Source organism: Anabrus simplex, chromosome 1, assembly GCF_040414725.1.
Source record: "Anabrus simplex isolate iqAnaSimp1 chromosome 1, ASM4041472v1, whole genome shotgun sequence".
NCBI classification, from domain to species: domain Eukaryota; kingdom Metazoa; phylum Arthropoda; class Insecta; order Orthoptera; family Tettigoniidae; genus Anabrus; species Anabrus simplex.
In genome coordinates, this window is record NC_090265.1 from 709,677,633 (window position 1) to 709,699,888 (window position 22,256).

General features: G+C 38.8%; 1 protein-coding gene across 3 annotated transcripts in view; it reads right to left on the reverse strand.

The window, feature by feature from the left end:
- The window catches only part of eIF5B (eukaryotic translation initiation factor 5B), a 501,408-nt gene that overhangs the window by 364,697 nt on the left and 114,455 nt on the right, over nt 1-22,256 (reverse strand). For all 3 annotated transcript variants that reach the window (XM_067136000.2, XM_068225162.1, XM_067136001.2), the window contains exons 11-12: nt 17,416-17,549; nt 3,414-3,631 (exon numbers count right to left, since the gene is read on the reverse strand). In XM_067136000.2, the coding sequence (XP_066992101.2) occupies nt 3,414-3,631; nt 17,416-17,549 (352 nt within the window). The remainder of the gene's footprint in view (nt 1-3,413; nt 3,632-17,415; nt 17,550-22,256) is intronic.

Below are 22,256 nucleotides of genomic sequence, written 5' to 3' on the forward strand. Positions count from 1 at the left end.
AATGCATTCAGTGGCCCGCAATAAGGACGCTTTAAAGAAGTCGAAGATGAAATTGTGAGGCATGTGCACAAAAATACATTGTCGGAATTGCCATACCGCGGCGTAATAAACTCGTTCGTTGACTTTCGAAGTCTTATAAATAATAAATAATAAATAAATAATAATAAATAATAATAAGACCTATACATCGCTAGCCGCTGAAGTTGGCCGAATCTGGCAAGCAAGATGTGCGTGTAGCGGCAGACAGTTATATCTGACACTGAGTGAAAGTAACAGTTTTATAATAAGCAAGAATATTTTCGTGATGGATCGTCGTATTGTAGAGACGCCTGGAATATATTGCCGGCAAATTTTCAACGAGTTCTCTTCGATATTATGATGCCAATTTTAAGTTAATGGTTATTAAACCTGCTGAAATAAAGCATAATTGTACAGCCGCAAAAAAATACGGCATAACTAAAGCCAATGTTCAGCGTCTACAGTCTAAAAATGCGTACTGTATAAGAAAGACATTCATATGATTTTACAAAGCACTTTTTAAGCATGATTAAAATTTTTTGAAGGAAAAGTGAGGCTCACCTTGGATTCGGAGAAATACGGTAATATCTATATTTTCAGAATGAAATTAAACACACACTTCCACGTAGTATCGGATTTCGAAAAACAACAAACAAGTAAGCCACAGTGTGGATATTATCCGGGAAAACTCAAATTTTGAACAAACTGATTGCCATTTCATACTGAATTTAATGTGTATGGGAGTTCTCCCGACTTTTACAAAAAATCGGATATAATGACAATCTGCTATAGCGAGTTAATTTTTCGTCGTTAGGAATTCTCACTATAACGGACTTCTACTGTATTTGTCAGAACGTCTATAATAAAAACAAACCCAGTCTCCATTTCTCCAACTCACTATCACCCCCCTCCCCACCCTCACCTCACCAACCCTGCATCGCCCTTCCCCCTCCGCTCCCCCCATCCTCACAAACACAGCTGAGCCAACAATAGACTCGATCGTACTAATGGGACCGTTAATTTTGAGAAGGCCAGGGCGGTTCGAGAGGGCAACCACCTTTTCATTACTGTAAGTTAAACTTAGTTTTCTTCACACCCATTTTACACTTTTTACTTATCAGCCCAAGTTTTTCACAGAACCTCGTTTTTTCCATTACAGATTGGAACTTCATTGACGGTTTCCACTATGGTCACTTACAGTTTACCATGCACCTGTTACTTCTCTAACACAGCTTCTCAATTTTTTGTCGCTGCCCTCCCGACCACTTAAAATAAGGCAAACACACCTAGCCAACATTGGTAATAATCTTCAAGAATGGGACTGTTAAATTGAGAAGAAATTGAGAGAGCTGCTATTCTAAAATTTTAAATTCATTGGCGTTTTTCCACCACTTATCACATACATTTCACCTGGCACGTTGTCTCCTCTCAAACTTGGTTTCTCAAGCTTTTTCGCTCCCCTCCTAGCCAATCGTGGGATGGTGTTTCTACAAAGACAGACTGTCAGCCTGAATTTTCAACACAGTGTTTTCCTCCTGTTTTTGTATTGTTATCAAACTAAAAGAGGTTTGCAAACTCACTATTAGCACATTGTCTTGTTTCTGTCTGTTATCTTTTATTTCCTTTCTTTTCATAGGTTTAGCACATTTTTTCGATTCAATTATGTTTTATATTAACCCTTTGTTCAGTGAATTTGTCTCAGCGAGTTATTTATTGCTCCATCTAGTCATGTAAATATTGTATATGTTATTGTTTTTATTTCCGTCTGTCTCTTTTGTTTTTCACTTGTTCCTTCATTATGTTTTTAGCACATTTTTAGCTTATATTATGTAGATTACTTTAAACACCCCCCCCCCCTTATTAGACTGAAGATGGTTCAAACGAGTCTAAACATGTTTGAATTTTATTGCTCCATCTAATGATGGAATTATGTTTTGTACTGAATTAGGAGGATACATTTAATTTTTTGCTTTGTAAAGATAAGGGGACCCGCATTCAGGGCGGAAAATACTAAAGCCTGGAAGATTGTTTATTACAGTGGTTCAGGCAAAAGAGGACAGAAGGCATTCCAATTAGTAGACCAATGCTTTACGAAAAGGCAAGTGAACTAGTGATCAGACTTGGTGTCGGGCTGGCTACACAAATTTAAGGTTAGACACTGTATCGGCAGCCATAATGAGTGTGGGGAAAGCAGAAGTGTCGATTCCGAGACTGTGTAAGATTGGAAGGAAAAATCTACTTTCATACTTTCGAAAGTTCATCAAGAGGTTTCTTTGACATCCTGAAGTATCTAATAAACTTGGTCATCACATAAATTATCGAATAATTTATAGAAAAGTCTTTTTTCCAACCAATCTTTCAACGTAGGATGTGAATGAAACCTACAACACTCTCTTTCCTTCTTCCTTTTCGAAAATAACAAGAGGCAAGAAGATTATGAAAACTGGCAGTAGGCTAGGGAAGGCGGCTAAGTAGTGCGGCGGGCTGCCGCTCAGCGACATGGAATTCATATGAGCTACTCTGTAGCAGATTCTGGGCACTTAGTGTGAAGCGGCCCTGAAAGACACGATTCTCCGAGTTGTTGTAATAATAATCTTGTGTCTTCAAACAAATTAAAAACATTAAATTAATATATACTATTTTCTTTTTTTCTAATAGGCAATACATTACATCGCAGCATCATGGCACAGTGTTTCAGAACTTACAGTTCAAAATTGTTTCTGAAAAGCTGGATTTGGAGGTAGTTCTGATGATTATTTTAATATCATGGATGATAATGGCGATGCTCCTGATAATGATGGCGAATGGATGAAATTGGAAGAGAAGGCATAATTCGGCAATTACGTAAATGTTGACGCTAACCTCGTCACTGCAGAAGCCATGACTATCTCTGAGATTGCTGAAGACACACAAAGGGGTCTGACTGAGGATTGTAATCACGACGACGATGATACCGAAGAGCCGCAGCATACTTCAATGACCATTAATCATGCTGTCAATGCACTATGGACTATCAAACATTTTTTGATATGCCGTAATATTTCTGAGGAAATAATGGCCGAATTGTACGGGTTTGAGAACACTGTTCATGGCTACAAACCAAACCAAAATGATGGGCTATTCTATTCTGGAAAATGACTTTTTCCCTCTCTTTGTAGCCTATTTTTTTATCTGTGTGCATTTCTTTTGTGTTTATATTGTTTCATATTGCCATATATACTTTGGAATATAACTCAGCTTCATATTTACAGAATTTCATTTAAACGTTTTTCCACATTTATATGTTTTTTCCCTTTGGTCCCTGGAAAACGTATGAACAAAGTTTTACTGTATGTAGGACAATGTGAAAACTATGAAGGGAACCATGAAGCCAAATCAAGAATATCTGTACGAACCTGTCTATTTTATTGAGTGCTACAATGAAAGGCGTTTTCTTCGACTTAAGAAGGTTGATAGACTCTATCGTCTGCGGTTCCAACCCGTGCATGATATCGACAACAAGAATAGCAATATCACACAGGGACGAGCCTCTGCTACGCAAGTTGCTGAAAGACTCGTGACCAGGAGTATCGATAATCAGCAAGCCAGGAATCTTCAGCTCCACCTCAGCAAACTGAAACAGAATATGATGGTGGTTGAAGTAATTCCAACAGTTTTATTCCATGTATGTACTCCAGACTGTATTAACTAAAATTATCCTGCAAAGAACTCTTCTACCCAAAACCCTTTTCCTATTTTGTATCTAAATTGTATTCTGAAATTTAGCATCCTGAATAGTCTGACGTCATAAAACTATTACCAAAACTTTTCCATAACATGTACACTGTACATTGTACAGGGCATGAAGTTATGTTTCATATTACCGAATGAGATAATTAAGATCTTCAATTTTATTAATAACAATAACAGGTTTTGAATCCTCCATAATTTTCTTTTTCAATAAGAAGCACTATTAATGGTTATAATTATGTAATTAAGACGTTAATACAAGGTATCCACAAAAGAACTCTGGGAATGAAATCAAAAAGTACGGATAATGTATTATACATGGTTAGAAAGGTAATATTATCAAGCCTTTTTACAATTTTTACTTCAATGTGTGTCCCATCTATTGTTTTAAAATTACAGTTAAAAATGTAGCTCTCCCTCCAAAATTAAGCAATGCCCCCCCCCCCCTTTAATTTTTTTTATTACTGTCTTGCCCCTCATTCCTTCCTTGAACAGTTGGTCATCCTACTAGTCACATTTATTGGCTCATACAATCATACATTTCACAGTAAAAGGTAAAACTTCTGTATTACTCACAGGCATCATCCATGATGAGGTACATGAAAGGTAACATGAGTTATTATAGGTTTAACTATTGCAATAAAGAACTGTAATAGCAAAAAACTATTAATCTCACAGAAAAGCATGTAAAAACTGTGAGTGTCCCCAACATCACTATATATGTTACTTCAAAGTTTAATTACCACTAGATGTTTAACCATCTTACCAATAAAGATCCTTACACCCTTACACACGTGTATAGCTATATACTGGTTAAAGCAATGCAGATTTTTCTTACTTATAAATGTGGTGCAGGCATTGTACGACTATACTGCTCATATACAGTCATTGCAAGCTGTTGAAATCACTTCCAACAGTTCACTGATGTATTTCATCACATACACCGCCTCTATGATCGCTCTTGCTTATCCAACAACAAAACCTTTCGAGAAGCCATATGGTATTACGAACTGTACATTGAAAAGCCAGTGGCAAAATGAGGTGAAAGACAGCAGACAATTTTCCTCAAAAATAGTCATTATTAAAGCTTGCAAATTGATACTACGAAAATATACAACTACAACATACTCTAACTATGAGGGTCATTCCATACGTCATGGCAACCACGGTATATCTTGCGATAATGAGACAACATGGAAATTCCACGATGTGCATTGAACTAGTAAGACAGTGTGTATCTGAATGGAAACATAACATGCATTCCAGTACAAGAGGTCATGGCAAAGGTTGAAATGAAACACACGCATTGAAACTCTGTGCAAATTTATTGTGAAAAGAGTACAAATGGAACAAAAATGAATCAAAATCAAATTCAACTACTGTCCTTCAAAATAGTCCCCCAATGCATCTACACAGTGTTGCCAACGATGGGGAGGTGTTGAATGTCATTGGCATTGCCATCAATGTGTACCACCTGTCTCCGATATGCAGTGATGATATCCACCCTATTTGCAAAGCGCCTCCCATACAATGTTTCCTTCAGTTATGGAATGAGGTCAAAGACACATGGACTGGGATCTGGTGAGTAGGGTGGGTGGAGTAGGATTTCCCACCCCTTCCGCTGTACACAATTCTTGATGACGTCTGCAGTGTGGGCAGTAGCGTTATCATGGAGTATGATAGCATTATCCAGCAGTGCCGGACGTTTGCGCCGAAGTGTATGTTGCAAATGGTATAGCAGAAAGTTGCGGTATTACTGGTCACTGACGGTGTGGCCCTCTCTAACAGGGTGACACTCCAGAATACTGTGGCTGTCATACGCCAGATGAGCATGACCTTCGTGGGTGATGGATTCTGTCGCACCTTGTGTCGTCGTGGTGAACCTGGATAATGCCATTCTTCTGACTGTGTCTTCAATTCTGATTCATACGTTCATGCCCAGGTTTCATCGATCGCAACGATGCAAATGAGCATGTCTTTCACTTCCCGCTCAAATCGCTCCGGATTGATATGACTGGTCTCATATCACGTTCACTTCTGCATCACTGTTAACTGATATGGTACCCATTTTGAACACTTTTTGTGTACCTTCAAGTCCTGCTGTAAAATACGGAACACTGTTGCCCTTGACATATCTGCCCGTGTCAATTCCTGCACAGTCCAACGTCGGTCCTCAGTTAAACACTGATCAATTACAGCCTCGGACAGGTCAGTACGGGTAGACGTGGGCCGCCCACTTCGCTGCGAGTCTGTCGTTGCTACGCATCCTTGTCGGAAAGCCTCCACCCAACGTGCAGCTCTTCGATAGGGCAATGTCCAATCACCCACAGCTGCTAGAAGTTCCATATGACACTGAGTAGCTTTTCTGCCAGCGAGAAAGGCAATTTTCATGTATGACTGCTGTTCCACTCTGCTTACATCCATCTTGTAGCATGGCCATGCTCCAACTGAATGTTTCAGGCACTGGTACCAAGCCATCCTTGCATGCAGTCACAATCTGTCGGTTGATTTTGGTTTTGCCGCCAGCTTTCGAATGTATTTACTGCGATTACGGTGATGCCACATGTTCACACGATATACCATAGTTGAAATGACTTATGAAATAACCTCCGTACAACAACAGGTTCTTCCGGAATAATTAAAGGTTGGTCACTGTGGTGGTGGTGGTGGTGGTGATTTTTATTTTAAGAGGAAGTACAGTTTGGTAATCATCCATCAAGGTCTTCATCCCTGTCAAAGGCAATGTTATGCAGCAAAGCAGTGCACAATGCAGATTGTTGTGGTTATCAGACATGTACTGAAACAATTCAAAAAACATATGAATCATTGTTTCCATACTCCGAAACATCTTCCAAGTACGTTTGTGGTATGTATGTTTTGTTTCTTTTTTTTGTTTTTTTTTTGTTTTTGCTATTGGCTTTACGTCGCACTGACACAGATATGTCTTATGGAGACAATGAGTCAGGAAAGGGCTAGGACTGGGAAGGAAGCGGCCGTGGCCTTAATTAAGGTACAGCCCCAGCATTTGACTGGTGTGAAAATGGGAAACCACGGAAAACCATCTTCAGGGCTGCCGACAGTGGGGTTCGAAACTACTATCTCCCGAATACTGTATACTGGCCGCACTTAAGAGACTGCAGCTATCGAGCTCGGTGTGGTATGTATGGAGGCTGTTATAATTTTCTTTTTTATAATAAAGAATGGGCAAGAATATCAACACATATGAAGAAGTACTGGAAGGACCGCAAGGCTCTGAGAGTTCCTACCAAGAAATCGACAAACCAAGGGGTTGATTAAAGTGATCCAGCATGGTTTCAAAAGAACAATAATAATAATAATGTTGTTGGTTTTATGTCTTACCAACTACGTTTACAGTTTTTGGAGGAGCCAGGATCGAACCTGCCAAGTTGGGGTCGGACAGCCAGCGCCTCAACTCTCTGAGCCACTCAGCCGGGCTTTTCTTCTTTAGCAGTGCTGGGATTTAAAACCTAAGTACACAAATAAGGCATGTGTGCATAGGCAGAATCTCCCAAAACACGTCCCCTAAATTCAACCCTACTGGGCGAGTTGGTGATGCGGTTAGGGTCGCGCAGCTGTGAGCTTGCATCCGGGAGATAGTGGGTTCGAACCCCATTGTCGGCAGCCCTGAAGATGGTTTACCGTGGTTTCCCATTTTCATACCAGGCAAATGCTGGGACTGTACCTTAAGGCCATGGCTGTTTCCTTTCCATTCCTACGCCTTTCCTATCCTATCGTCGCCATTAGACCTATCTATGTCGGTGCGACGTAAAGCAACTATCGAAAAATTCACCCCTCCCAAAACTTCCCTTAATTCATTGGAGTATGTAGCTGCCTTCCAGACCATCACACGTGCAGTGACCATTCATACATACACGTTTAGCACATGGTCTACTACATGGAACCTTTCTGCAACTCATTCAAGCCTTCTGTCCCCAGATGGTATGGCATGCAGTATATCGTTTGAAAGCTGCTCCCCCTCACCCCCTCCCTCTCTTGGTGTTAGAATGAACATCATAGATTTCATCATGTACCAAGAATTTATTCGTTCTCAAAGTAGGGTGATCCCTGCGAGGCAGTCAGCAGAAATAACAAACCTTGTATTAAGAGCAATGAAACTGAATGTATATTACAGAATAGCCAGAGTGAACTGAGCAGTGATATAGTTTCACAAAGTGATGAAATTTTATTTACTAGCAGTGAAAAAGATAGCAGTGTGACAAAACGTTTGTGTGAGAGCGAGTTTAAATGCGAGAGTGATGATGAAACCCAGCCTGCCTCCAAAAAAACAAAGGTGCCTGGAAATGGAAGTAAAACAGGCGATAAACCATCCAAATAAGGTTTCACAGGTAATTTTGGTATAAATCCCATCGCACCCTCTCCTCTAGACATTTATCAACACATGTTCATGATTCTTTATGGAATGAGATAGCTACCAAAACAAACGGTCTTGCCAATCTGTTTTTTGCAAAAAATCCCAACTTGCCCTGTATGAGCTCAATGGGCACATTTCGCAAGGTTTATACCCACAAATCCTAAAAGAAACAACTCCATGCTGCAACTGAGGCATGCAAGGCTGGCAAGAAAGAAAAAAATGCAATAAGATGAGTGTGAAAGATGTTTGGTGACTTTGCGTATCCCAGAGTGTTTTAAATTGTTTTTTAGGGTGCACTTCATCATCGCATCAAACAAAGGTATGATAAAAAGTCAGTACGTTGCAGATTTTAAAACTTAGTAACGTAAAACTGTATAAACGCAAGAAAAAAGGGTACAATGAAATTAGTCTGAAAGACCTCTTCTAATAAGAGACCTCCCCTCTGGAAAACAGATTTTTAAAGGAACCAATTTAAAATCCCATAAGGATAATTCATTTTGTACCTCTACTTAAAAAACCACTCCTCTTCCCAACCGCCAAACAGACATTCTACTTGGTGTGACATCTTTTAAAAGACCGCTTGTATAAACCACTATACAGTAAAGACATCACAATATTCAAAAGGAACTGACAAAGTCATTACCCGCATTTTTGAATTAGAGAAGTAGCAACGTATTCCTTTGTTTTGAAAGACAGGTCTGCATTCTTCATTAACGTGACTACAGTACTGTTATGTACAGTATGACTGAGTAAAGGAGTTGGGAAATCTCTAGTCTGTAGTGGCTGCATTTAGCAACATCTTATCAGCAGGAAGTCTCCATGACCAGTGCATTCTAAGAATAACAGATCTCCTGTGAGTGCTGCTTGAAGGGACCAGGCATATAGGAATGTTTCTTATCAGCAGTTTCACTTCTGGTGTTCTATCGTGCGGGTAGACATGAGTAAGGCAAAAAGCGTCTTTTTGTTGGAAGATCAGGTGAAAGTGACAGGCGATAGCAAAAAAATTTAAGTGTGGTAAAACTCAGATCAATTTTATTCTGAGATGAAAACATAAGCATTTTGGACGAGTGAAACACCAAGATTTCCAAATAGCATTTCACAGTGCCTCTGTGAGTAAACAGATTTGCAGAAAAAGAGCTACATTCAGTCACTCAAAAATCTCTCTGGCCAAGGCATTTTAAGCATACAGATTTTTCAACGATCAGTGGCTTCACATGGCATCCAAATTTTAAAAAAAAAAGCCTGGATGACAAGAAATATTTTGAGAAATGACTGTCAAATTATGACAGAAAAAATAGGGTGTACCAAAACAGGAAGGTTCTTCTGTTGGAAAACACTCCATGACACTTCACTGAGATAGAGTTTAAAAATGTGAAACATCAGTTTTTACCACCCAGGACCACCGAAGCCTCTTTATCAAGGAGTTATCCAAACCTTTAAGCTAGCCTACAGGAAGCATGTCCTTTGTTTGAGTAACAGCACACATGGAGGAAGCTTCCACTACCTCAGACTTCGCAAAGAAAATTACAGTTAACGATGTTGTGTCTTGAATTAAGTCAGGTTGGGAAGAAGTTTGTTCAACACTTACAAAATGTTTCCAATCCTGTGGATTTCTTGCAGGTTCTTGTAATGAATCATTACAATAAAATGAAGACCCACAGGATTCTAATAATCTACCTCAGGGGTCAAGAGTACAGGACTTCAACATGGCTATGGTGCAAAAAAAATAGAATGTCATGATGACCTGATTTAGTGCTGTGATACCTCTCCTGGCACCTTTTTTCCAGTCTTGAAATGAGTGCAAAAAAAATAGAATGTCATGATGACCTGATTTAGTGCTGTGATACCTCTCCTGGCACCTTTTTTCCAGTCTTGAAATGAGTGCAGTTGAATGGGCCCATAATACTCCTGAACCCACATGTTTCTAAACTTTCAGATTTCTTCTTCCTGCTCAACATTTGTCTTAATTCATTCGATCTGCAACAAAGAGCAATAACTACCCTGCAACAAATATTCGCTACCGTCTCCTGACTCATGCCATGTGGATCAGCTGAATTATCTTGCATCTGTTGATACAGAAAGAGAGAAAAGTGTAATGTTCAAATAAACAAGAACAGAACAGCAATATACGTATTTCATCGGAATGTTATTCTCACTAATAATTATGCCACTCCTCTCTAAAGAAGAGAAACAAGGAAATGCCATTTGGTCCTTGTTTCAATGATGGTGAAATTCTGACATTCACCTCCCCGCGGTAGAGAGGGGGCAACGACTGCATATAAGAATAATATTTTATATGTAGGTGGCTAACGAATGAAGGGACCGATTATCTCCCGGTATAAGGAGATCCCCTATACCAAGTGCCAACAGTCTCTTTGAAAGTGGATGAGCGGGTATGGATAAGGGCACTCTATTGCCCTGGGGACAAGGAATTTTTCCCAAAGGCGGAGGAACCAGTTTGGTCAACTGCATTAGGATGTAGAAGGCAATGGGAAACAACTGCATTAAAGATCCTGAGAGATATTCCAATAAATCCACATGGCATGGCTGCAACGTCAAGATCGGAGCTGGCCGTGTGGATCGTCTACCTCCATTTGGAGACAACGGCTTAAGAAGAAGAAGAATTATGCCACTGACAAACTACTAACCGCATATGGTGCCAACATTCATAGTGCTAAGAGAACTTAAAGTTTACAAAATATAATTCCAGGGTTAATTAGTAACAAATTGCACAGAAACAATGAACAAACTTGGTACAAAAGTTATACACACTTTATTAGGACAACTGTAAGTTTTCATTTTAATCACTTATCTGCAGCAAGTTTATAACAGAGTCAGCACTAACAACCAAATTGTCAGCTAAGAATTGTTTTTGCTTAAGTAAATTCAAATCTTGTCATGTAATGCTTTTCTTAAATAAACTGATCGAACTGATGATAATTATGACCAGGGCTGGACAAATGACAAATAAATCTAGGAGCCAACAAAATTTCTTAGAAGCCAGGCATCAAAAATTAAATTTACGTGCTTACCTCTACAGTATTAATCAATTTGTTCTTATCGCTGCTTCATTCTTATTCAGTCCTAATATTTCTATAACAATCTACTAATTTTATCAGTTTAAAATCTTCTAGATCTGGGCCATTCATATTGTTCGCCATTAGGTGATTCGTGTAGTTCTGTTTTCAATGAAGATCTCAACTTATTTCTGAAGGCCGCATGGAATGACACTTGTGCCATGGAAATGGGGTAAATCTCTCTTGTGGTATTTTACCTGCGCCGACATGTTCACCCAGTCCAATCTTCCCCTTTTGTCACTGAGTGCTGGAAGTACAGCCGCAAATAGGGAATATGCTAAAAGAAAAAAATACAGTGATTTGTTGGTCAAATTCTTCTTCGTGCCAGCAGCCATTGAATCGAGTGATACCTGGGGTAATGAGGGCTTCAACTTTACAAAAGGTTAGTCAACGGATTGCTCGGATTTCCGGTGATAAGCGATCAACTGCTTATCTTATTCAGCGCATCCGCATAGCTCTAATGGGTGGTACCGTCACATCCATTCTCGGGACACTACCACCTGGTAAAGAGCTGGATGTTTTTAATCTTTAATGCATGACTTGTATTTTATGGATATTCAGGAAATATTAGATTACTAGTTTAATAATTATTTGCACATTGTGCACATTAAATGAATAAAAGTTTCTTTCTGAGCAGATTCACAGTATTAAGTCCCTTTTCACATGAAGCTGTTGAATTTAAACAAATTCAACAATGCTCATGAGTAGAGACACCTCCTACTCAATAAATTAAGAATGTATTCTAACCTATTACTACCATAATATCCGGGCTCTGCTCACGAGTTTCATGAGAAAACTAAATAATTCATTCATTCATAAATTTTAGTTGTCTACACTTCCGTTTTATATCACTGTGGTGACTGGGCGCTTGAGATTTGTCCAGCTCCGATTATGATGATAGCGACAACAAAACAGTAAAAAAACTCACCCTTCTAACGTTTAAGGGGGCATATGTTCCTTTCCTTCCACCAATGAAAATTGGACCACTTTATAAATGTTGTTCCTTCAGTCCTATAACCACTCTCATGAAGAAATTCAGTGTCTCTTACATTTGAAACTTGCTCTTCAATTTATGGAAAATGGTGTTATCCAATATTAAAACGTTTGTCAATGCTTGATTTTCAAAATTCTTATTGTAAAATTTGCACTAAACCATCATTTTCAAAAATAATACTTAGAATTTTTTACATTTTGAAATAATTTATTTTTTGTTCTGGTGTCAACAACTTTCTTTTTTAGAACTTGGAAATTAAAACATACAGTAGAAGTCCGCTATAGCGAGTTGGGCATATAACAAGAACCCCGTTATAATATCAGGTTTTGTATGTCCCTTCAAAATTCCTATATTAAACTGTGTATTATCCTTCGGTTACAGCAAGAGCCCTATCACTGACGCATGCGTTATTACGAGTGATTAAGCGTGCACGATTTTTTCCGTTACCAATATTTATGCATCCAGCCATTATTTACATGTGATCTATCGTCTTTGGTATTGTTTCCTTGCTATGTCCACTAGCGAGCTCTTGTCGACATTCGAAGGCAATGTCGGAGTCTATTAGTAATTCCCGTCAACTGCCGTTCCGTAAAGAAAATCGGAAATGAAAGAGGAGAACATGTTTTCGTCATAAACACGTAAATAATGTGGTCGATAGCAGTTAACTCATCCGAAATAAAGGCTAAGTAAACGATCGCTTAATTTTAATACTGTACACTGAAATTCACTAAGATTTCAGAGGTTAGATTATATTTTCTCGCATCTGGTTAAATTTTGGATTAGGCTATTTCCATGTAAATTTATAGCGAGAAGGTCATCACTTTTCTACTGACGCTTGATATGTTTTCATGGTACATACTCACTCACTCACTCCGTAGGCTTCTGAGGGAGGTGAAAATCCCGTGCCGAACTCACAATCCTCTTCATCCTTTTTGATCTTGAGCCAGCTCTTCCCAGTTATAAATTTGGAGGGTCCGGCATATGTTGTCGATCTACTTCTTCCAGGTGCTTCGGGGTCTTCCTGAAAGTCTTCTCCCATTGAGAAATCCCTTGTATAGTTCTACTGGTGCTCTGTTATCCTACATCCTCAGTACATGTCCAGCCCAGCGCATTCTGTTGGATTCTATCATACCCATTAAAGTGTGTTGTTGAGAGAGGGTGTAAATCTCATAATTACATCTTTTCTGTCAGCTTTGGGAGATAGTATTGAACCAAGGGCCAAATATTTTTCTATAAACTTTATTCTCAAAGACATGCAACTGCTGCTGCTCTTTCTTAGTTATACTCCATGTCTTGGAACCATACAGAAGTACTAGTTGAATGATTGTATTGTAGATAATAATTTTTGCATTCCTTGTTAGAAACTTGGAGATCAATATAGGGCTTATAGAGTAAAATGCCTTATTTGCATTCTTAATTCTAGCTTGGTGTTCCTGTTGCCTTCGGTTTTGATCATCGAAGAATACACCAAGGAATTAAACTCCTCTACTCTTTTAAATATATTTCCCAATCTTCAACGGCAATCTGTCAACCTCCTCATGATTTGGTCTCTGTAGGACCACGTAATGTGTCTTTTTATCATTCACCTGTCAATTTTTGCTGCCATTTCCTCTAGTTCGACAAGTAACTGTGTAATTTCTAATTCATTGCGGCCAATAAGAACAATATAATCCGCATATGCAAGGACTTTATGTTGTCTCCCAATATGATGTCAGCAGGTACAAGAGCTAATTTCCTGATAATCTTCTCCAGTGCAATGTTGAATAGAAGAGGAGATAGTGCATCCCCTTGTCTCAATCCAGTTTTATTCTGCAAGGAACTTGATTTTCTACCCTTGAGCAGAACACAGCTAACATTACCATCCATACACAGTTTGTACATGTTAATTAATTTTATGGGAAAGCCAAACTCCATCATGATGTTCCACATCCCTTCTCTATGGAATAAATCACATGCCTTGAAGAAATCTATAGAGGTAATGAACCGACTCCTCGCATTTCCACACCTTATCATTGATAGTCTTAATTGCAAATATGTTGTCCGTAGTGGATCTGTTACTACAAAAACCGTTCTGATAGTCACCAATAACATTTTCAGCAAATGGTTTTAAACTCTGAAAAGAATAAAAGACAGAATTTTGTAGGCCGTGTTTACAAGAGATATGATGTGATTTATGCCAGGAGATCCAAAGGATTATCTGGCAACCAGTGTTGTTGCTCAGTTAGCACCACCCGGAGGATACGTGTAGGGAAATTTCAGGTAAAACCTACGGACGTTGAGCAACGTTGTCCCCGCAATCAGAAGTGTAGACTCTGAGTCTTAAGAATATCGGGAAGGCCATACATAGCGTCTATCTTCTCCATGACTACCGTGGTATTGGTGGCAAATCAATCAAAATGGCTGACACTTAAGGCAAAGAATATAAACCTATACCGGTATATCAAGTTTCTCTCTTCGTAGTGTTATCTATGGATCGAATGCACGCAAAAACAATATGGCTGATACTTAGGGCACGACAGTAAGAAATATTTATGTCTAAAATAGGTGATAAACGATCATAAACTCTCTAGATAACACTAACACACACTAAACACTTAATGCAGTGTCAAAAATACTGCCTAAAAACCACAGACGGAGCATAGTTCTAACGTATAGATAGAGATAAGACGCACAGAAACTACAGGGACGATCAGATGTACTCCAACATACTGGCTGCCATCATTAAGTCACATACCACCTCCATCCATGAGAAGAGAACAAGCACTTATCAAGGTCTACAATAATATGTGCAACAATTCTTCTCTTCCTGTACATCTTGACCTCCCTGTTATTAACAGGAAGATACTTCGCTCTCGCCACCCTCTATTGAATACTGCAAGGAAGCTTGCTGAAAGTAATTTCAACATGATTGACAGCTGGAAGCAATTATGGAAGACCTCTGCAACACCAGAACAGCAAGCTATGCCATGCATCACATCTAAGCCACCAGGTTTTGAGCTCGCCAGAAAAATTTGGTGTACTCTAAACCGAATCAGAACTAATTGTGGTGCAGACTCCCTTTATAAATGGAAGAAAATTCCATCTCCCGAGTGTAGTTGTGGTGCTGAAAGACAAACTGTTCAGCATATTATCCAAGAACGCCCTCTATCAGCTTTCTCAGGAGATCCAGCCGAGTTCCTGATGGCTACTCAAAACGGTGTAAATTATATTAGAGACACCAATCTGACATTTTGACTTAATGTGTTCAGACGTGAAAATAATTTTAAAATACTTTTATTGTGATGTGATTGTAAACCATACGATAAATAAATAATACAAGAGATATATCACGGTAATTTTGAAGTTCTTCCTTATCATGGTACATACGCGGTTAAATTAGGTTAGATAACAGTGTTTGAATAAGAAAACTGAAGCGTTTGTCACAAAATGCGACCTTTGGTATCGTTTTCTCACTATGTACACTTGCGAGCTCTTTCTCGTCGACATTCGAAGGTGATGTCACGAGTCAATTAGTAATACCCGTCTACTGCTGTTCCATACAGAAAATTAGAAACGAAAGAAGAGAACATGTTTACATAACTAATACGTAAATAATGTGGTTGACAGATGTTGCTAACTCGTTAGAAATAAAGACTAAGTAAACGATCGCTTAATTTTAATGCTGAATACTACAATTAAGTAAGAATGGGACACTTCTAAAGATATGATTTCAGAGGTTAGTTTATATTTCCTCGCGTCTGGTTAAATGTCGGCAAGGCTATTATCATGAAATTTATAGTGAGAAGGTTAGCATTTTTCTACTTGTGCTCGGAATATATTTTCATGATACATATAGTACGGTTAAGTTAGATGACACAGTTTGAATAAAAAAACTGAAACATTTGCCACAAAATGCAATCTATCATTTTCGGTAAGGTATAGTTTTCTCGCTATGTGCACTTGCGAGCTCTCTAGTCAACATTCGAAGCAATGTCAGAGTCTATAAGTAATAGCCGTCGATTCCTGTTCTCTAAAAGAAAATTCAAAGTGAAAGAGGATAACACATTTTCGTAATAAATGCGTACCATAAAGGACGTGGTCGATCTGCCGATAGCCATTTTTAACTCATTAGAAATAAAGGCTGAAGTAAACGAATGCTTAATTTTAATGTTATATACTGAAATGAAGTAAGAATGTGATACACCAAGATATGGCAGAGTACATCACTTATTTCAGAGGATAGTTTATATTTTTTGGTTCTAGTTACAGTCTGGAAAGGCTATTCCCATTTACATTTGTAGCGAGGAGGTTTTCATTTCTCTATTTGTGCTTGAAATATGCTTGCATGATCCATATACGCTTAGGTGACGCTGTTTGAATAAGAAAACTGAAATGTTTGTCACAGAGGCCTCTGGAGTGATACTATATTTTTTTCAGAATGAAATTAAACATACACTTTCATGTAGTAACGGATTTCCAAAAATAACACACGAGTAAACTGTAGTATGGATATCATGATGATATAGATGTTGATTCTCATAGGGAACCTGAAACAATTGTTCCGAATGAGTAAATTTATAATGTCCAATAATGGACCATTTATATGGGTATTATAATGGTATGGATATCATCCACGAAAACACAAATTCTGTTCAAAGCGATTGCCATTTTGTGCAGATTCCTAATGTTTAAGGGTCCCCCTGACTTGTACAAAAAATCGGATATAACAACAATCCACTATAGCGAGTAAATTTTTCGCCGTTATAAATTCTCGCTATAACAGACTTCTACTGTATTATTTACTAGAAAATATCTTGTAACAAATTTTGTTAAAGAAGGACTATAAATTGAGGTTAAGGTTAAAGACAGTAGTAGAATATAGTCACGAGAAAATAAACAATAAAAGTAGCTGTGGCAGGCTACAGTTTGGTTTCAATATCCAGCAACTCTGACTTCATGGGAGTACCTTTTAATTCATAATTCCATTAATTTTATAGATATCTGAATTTTTTTCCTTCACAGGTATGAAAGAGAAACTTCATTTCAGTTTAAAGTGGTAAAAAAAATATTTTTTACTTTGGAAGCCATGTGTCCCCACTTAAGCTATATTCACACTTCAGCTGCAAACTGATACATTTTTAGACTTCAGCTACAGATCCTTATAGATACTTTTATATTACTAGTCCTACAGCTACATACCATAGCAGGACTGCACGTATACTCACTCCTTTTACAATCTTCGTCTGCTCTTTTATGGCATCAATAGGAACGTTAGTAGCACCGATCTGTTGAGTGATTCCTCCAGCTTCACCATCTTGTACGTTGGTGCGTCGTAGCTTGTCCAGAATCTTTGTCTTTCCTGTCGAATTATCAGTGAGATGGTTAGCAAACAGCCAGTGAGAGGGTTACACAAAGTTAATATCTTAAAGCATTAATTAATACAATGTTCATAACCCAATGTCATCAACTGACATAGAAAACATTATTTAACTGGCTTAGCAGAGAGGTTGAAAGCATGCTAATGTATAAATACTCAAACAAAATCTACTATTAGAGATTTTAAAATTAAGATTCTTATGTACACAATAGAAAAAACTGACACTATACAATAGTAATAAAGTCAGAAGTACTCTACGCATCAAAGATGCTCAATCTGCAACACAAAACACTAAAGGAGTAATCAGAAGTTACAGAATGAAAAATCATGAGAAAAATTCTAGGACCAAGAACCAAAGACAGAATACTTTATTCTAATACAACGCAAAAATCTAAAACCATGTTTGTTTTTTTTCGCTAGTTGCTTTACATCACACCGACACAGACAGGTCTTATGGTGACAATGGGATAGGAAAGGGCTAGGGGTGGGAAGGAAGTGGCCGTGGCCTTAATTAAGGTACAGCCCCAGCATTTGACTGGTGTGAAAATGGGAAACCACGGAAAACCATCTTCAGGGCTGCCAACAGTGGGATTCGAACCCACTATCTCCTGGATGCAAGCTCACATCTGTGCGCCCCTATTCACACGGCCAACTCATCCGGTAATCTAAAAACAAATCCCTGGAATCACAGATGCAATACCCAGGTGAAGAAACCAATTCCTGGGATACCTACATAGACTGGACCCAAACTGACTATATATTAAACATCACAATTCCCTAATAACAAGACTACTACAACAAATTGGTATGAACACATAGAGAAAGATTTTCAAGAATTAGGATCGCCAAATCTACTTTACAACTTACTTTACGTCGCATCGACACAGATTGGTCTTATGGCGGCGATGGGATAGGAAAAGGCTAAGAGTGGGTAGGAAGTGGCCGTGGCCTTAAGGTACAGTCCCAGCATTTGCCTGGTGTGAAAATGGGAAATCAAAACCATCTTCAGGGCTGCCGACAGTGGGGTTCGAAGCCACTATCTCCCGGATGCAAGCTCACAGCTTCGCGCTCCTAACCGTACGGCCAGCTCGCCTGGTGATCGCCAAATCTACAGGACTGAGATACAATGGGGAGAATTATACATACATAGGGTTTCAAGGAAGAAGAGAGAAAAACCACACGACATAAAAGTTTGGAGCAACGGAAATACGCCCACTCTTTGCTTATGAAAGAATAGCGGGCTGCAAGCAAAGCCAGGAAATGTTGATTCCGCATGGTCCTAAGCAACCCATTCACATGGAAGAAGACATGAACAGCAACAGTTACCGTATTTATTTGTGTATCAGACCCCTTTTTCTCCCACATTTACAGCCCCCAAAATAAGTAAGGGGGGTCCAATAAGCAATAACGTCAATTCTGTTCAGTGAACACACAACGTCTAGGCTTTATTTTTGCTACTTTACGTCACACCGACAGAGATAGGTCTTCTGGTGACGATGGGACAGGGAAAGGCTAGGAGTGGGAAGGAAGCGACCGTGGCCTTAATTAAGGTACAGCCCCAGCATTTGCCTGGTGTGAAAATGGGAAACCAAAGAAATCCATCTTCAGGGCTGCAGACAGTGGGGTTCAAACCTACTATCTCCCGAATACTGGATACTGGCAGCACTTAAGCGACTGCAGCTATCGAGCTTGGTGTCTAGGCTTTAAAGAGCTATAAATTGTACATGTAACATTCGACACTGTTCTTTAACAAACTGATGAATGTATTCTGAGTTTTACTGGCTATTTTTGTTGGAAGGCAGTATTTCTAAATTTAAAAGGAATAAATAGTGAACACATGACTTTTACGCCTACATATTGTGACAGTTTCAAAAGGCCTGATGGCATGCTTTAATGAGACCGAGTGGTATTACTTTGGGTTAGTGATCTTTGCAAATGTATGGCTTGTGTTGTAACCAAGGTTGAGATTTACAAAACACAACTTTATTATTCGCTTCAAATGTAAAATACACTATTTACACAAATAAAACTGAAATTTAACTTGAAGCAAAATGAATTAGGAATCTTGAGAAAGAGTCTATCTTTTGTACACTATATACAGGTTTGCAGAATTTACATCCACTTCTATCTCGAAAAGATAGTCCTTGATACGAAAAGTCGATAGTCTAAAACTATCCGAAGTACTGACATAAATGTTTGGAAAGTCCTTCCTTGCTGAGTTCATAAAAGCAAGTTCAATGTTGAAAGAATTCTTACTTGGCGAAACCAAGGGAGCTTGCATTAATTAGGGAAATATAACGGTATGTAATAGTATGACTGGATATGGGCAGCGGAAGAGGAGCGGTGACCAGAGGTGAGACCTCGTACTGCCAGAAATTCAGTCCACCTGGCCGAAGCACATTTTCAAGAGGAGTAGCCTCCGTGCTCGACGTAGGGTGTATTCTGGAGCTGGACACCGGGGCAAGTGGGCATCTGGACAGGCTGGGAGTTCCTCTTTATAGTACACACACGACTGTCCAGGCACGCGCACTGAGGGCTGCGCGTCGAGGCTAGAAGAATGACACCTGGCGCGCGTGTAGCTGGCTGGCGGAGCGAGAAGGGAGCGCCGGACATACAACAGCTTTCATCTGAGGAGTTGTTACCCTTATAATTATTTAGTTCTGGTCATCTAATTTATGCCACGAGACTACATACTGGGTCGGTAGCTGAGGCATAAACCTGTTTTGGGAGAGAAGAAAAAAGAAATAGATGTGCGCTAGCGAATGTACGAGAAGGTTGAAGGCTATGTCACCGACTATGTTAAGCTTAGCAAACGACTGATGTTATAATTAAATAGTGTAATTGAAAGAAAATATTCATTCCTATCATAATAATAACAACTATATTTTATTATCATCAATTATAATATTACAGGTAGAGAGAATGTTGGATGATGATAAAACAATGTATAGCAAGAAAAGTGTTCCACCAATCAATACTTATTTATTGTGAATGGATTATTACACTAGTACCGGTTTCGGCCTATCGCGGCCATCATCAGCTAGTACATAACATTTATAGACATTAGACAAAATTACAAAGATGTTACGTTAGATCATCCGGATGTCTAATGAAGAATGGAAGTAAAATATATTGCAGTATTGTTATGTTAAAATATCTGTGATTAAAGGTGGTGGTGATGGTTACAATAAACTAAAACCTCTTGAGTGTACATGGATATGAGTACATTAAACACATTAAAACATATAGGCCACAGTATAAAACACTTGAGAAATTATAACACATTAAAACATAGTATATATTTCAAAAATGTCTATTAAAATTTGAGTTCATGTTGTGTAGCATTCATTCTTCAATCTTCTTGTGGTTCTTATGCTGATTTAGTTGTATTACGTGATCATCAAGAATGTTCTATGGCTGATATACTTTATATTGATGTGTTGTAAGAACTCTTGTCATTAAAATTTTTTGAAAATTGAGTACTGTGCAATTCAACTATTGATGTACTCCAGTAAGTTTTATATATACTGTGAGACAGGGTTTGGTTTTGTAGCAGTTGGTGGCAACACCTCTCTTGTCTATGCACGTTATGTGGTTGTTATCTGTAAAGATAAGTTAATGTAAGTATAGTGTGCATATGAAGGAATGCCTGATGTATGTATGAAAATAAAAAGAGTACTTACTATTGTTGTTGTGGAGGTTGTGTACCGATATGTTTGGAGACTTGCTGTGTTCTGCTACGAGTACGTCTGGGGGTCATGTTAGCTGTGGGGAGGGATGTAGGTGGAGGGGAAGGAGGAGTGGCTATTGTGGAGGTAGGGGTGGGGTTAGGCTTGTGATTCGTCGGGTTTTTTTTTTTTGCTAGTTGCTTTACATCGCACCGACATAGATAGGTCTTATGGCGACGATGGGACCGAGAAGGGCTGGGAGTGGGAATGAAGCGACCGTGGCCTTAATTAAGGTACAGCCCCAGCATTTTCCTGGTGTGAAAATGGGAAACCACGGAAAACCATTTTCAGGGCTGCCGACAGTGGGGTTCGAACCTACTATCTCCCGAATACTGGATACTGGCCGCACTTAAGCGACTGCAGCTATCGAGCTCGGTCATCGGTTTGTTAGGACGTGTGTTTACTATTTTGGGATAGTCATTCTTTATTGCAGGAATGGTTTTATGAAAGATGATGCTGGTTTTCTCTGTAATGTCGTTAATGTTATGATTGGGGTTAGCGTATTGGTCCAGAGAAATATAGAGATCTTCGGTTATGTTGAGCAGGGGGCCCTTAGAGTTTATGTTTAATATCGTCATGTCATTATTGATGTCTGTGAAACTATGCTTAGATTCTTCTACATGTTGGCCTATTGATGAAAAATGGTTGTGTTTTACTGCATTTATGTGTTCATTGTAGCGGATGGTGTAATTGTATAATTGAGGACAACTAGCCATCCAGCATAAGGAAGACATCGAAAAGCTAAGTCGACACAATATTAAAGTAAATATATGTTCAAGTAGTGGGTTAGTTAACGTATTTAGAATTGGTAAATGGTCTTATAATGGTATAGTTGTGTAGTTCTTGTATTTTGCCATGTAGTAGTTACAGCATACATCTTCATATACTTTGTTTCTGTCCGATAGATTTTGATATAGTGAATGGTATATGTGATTTTCTTAATCATGTACAGCGAATAATT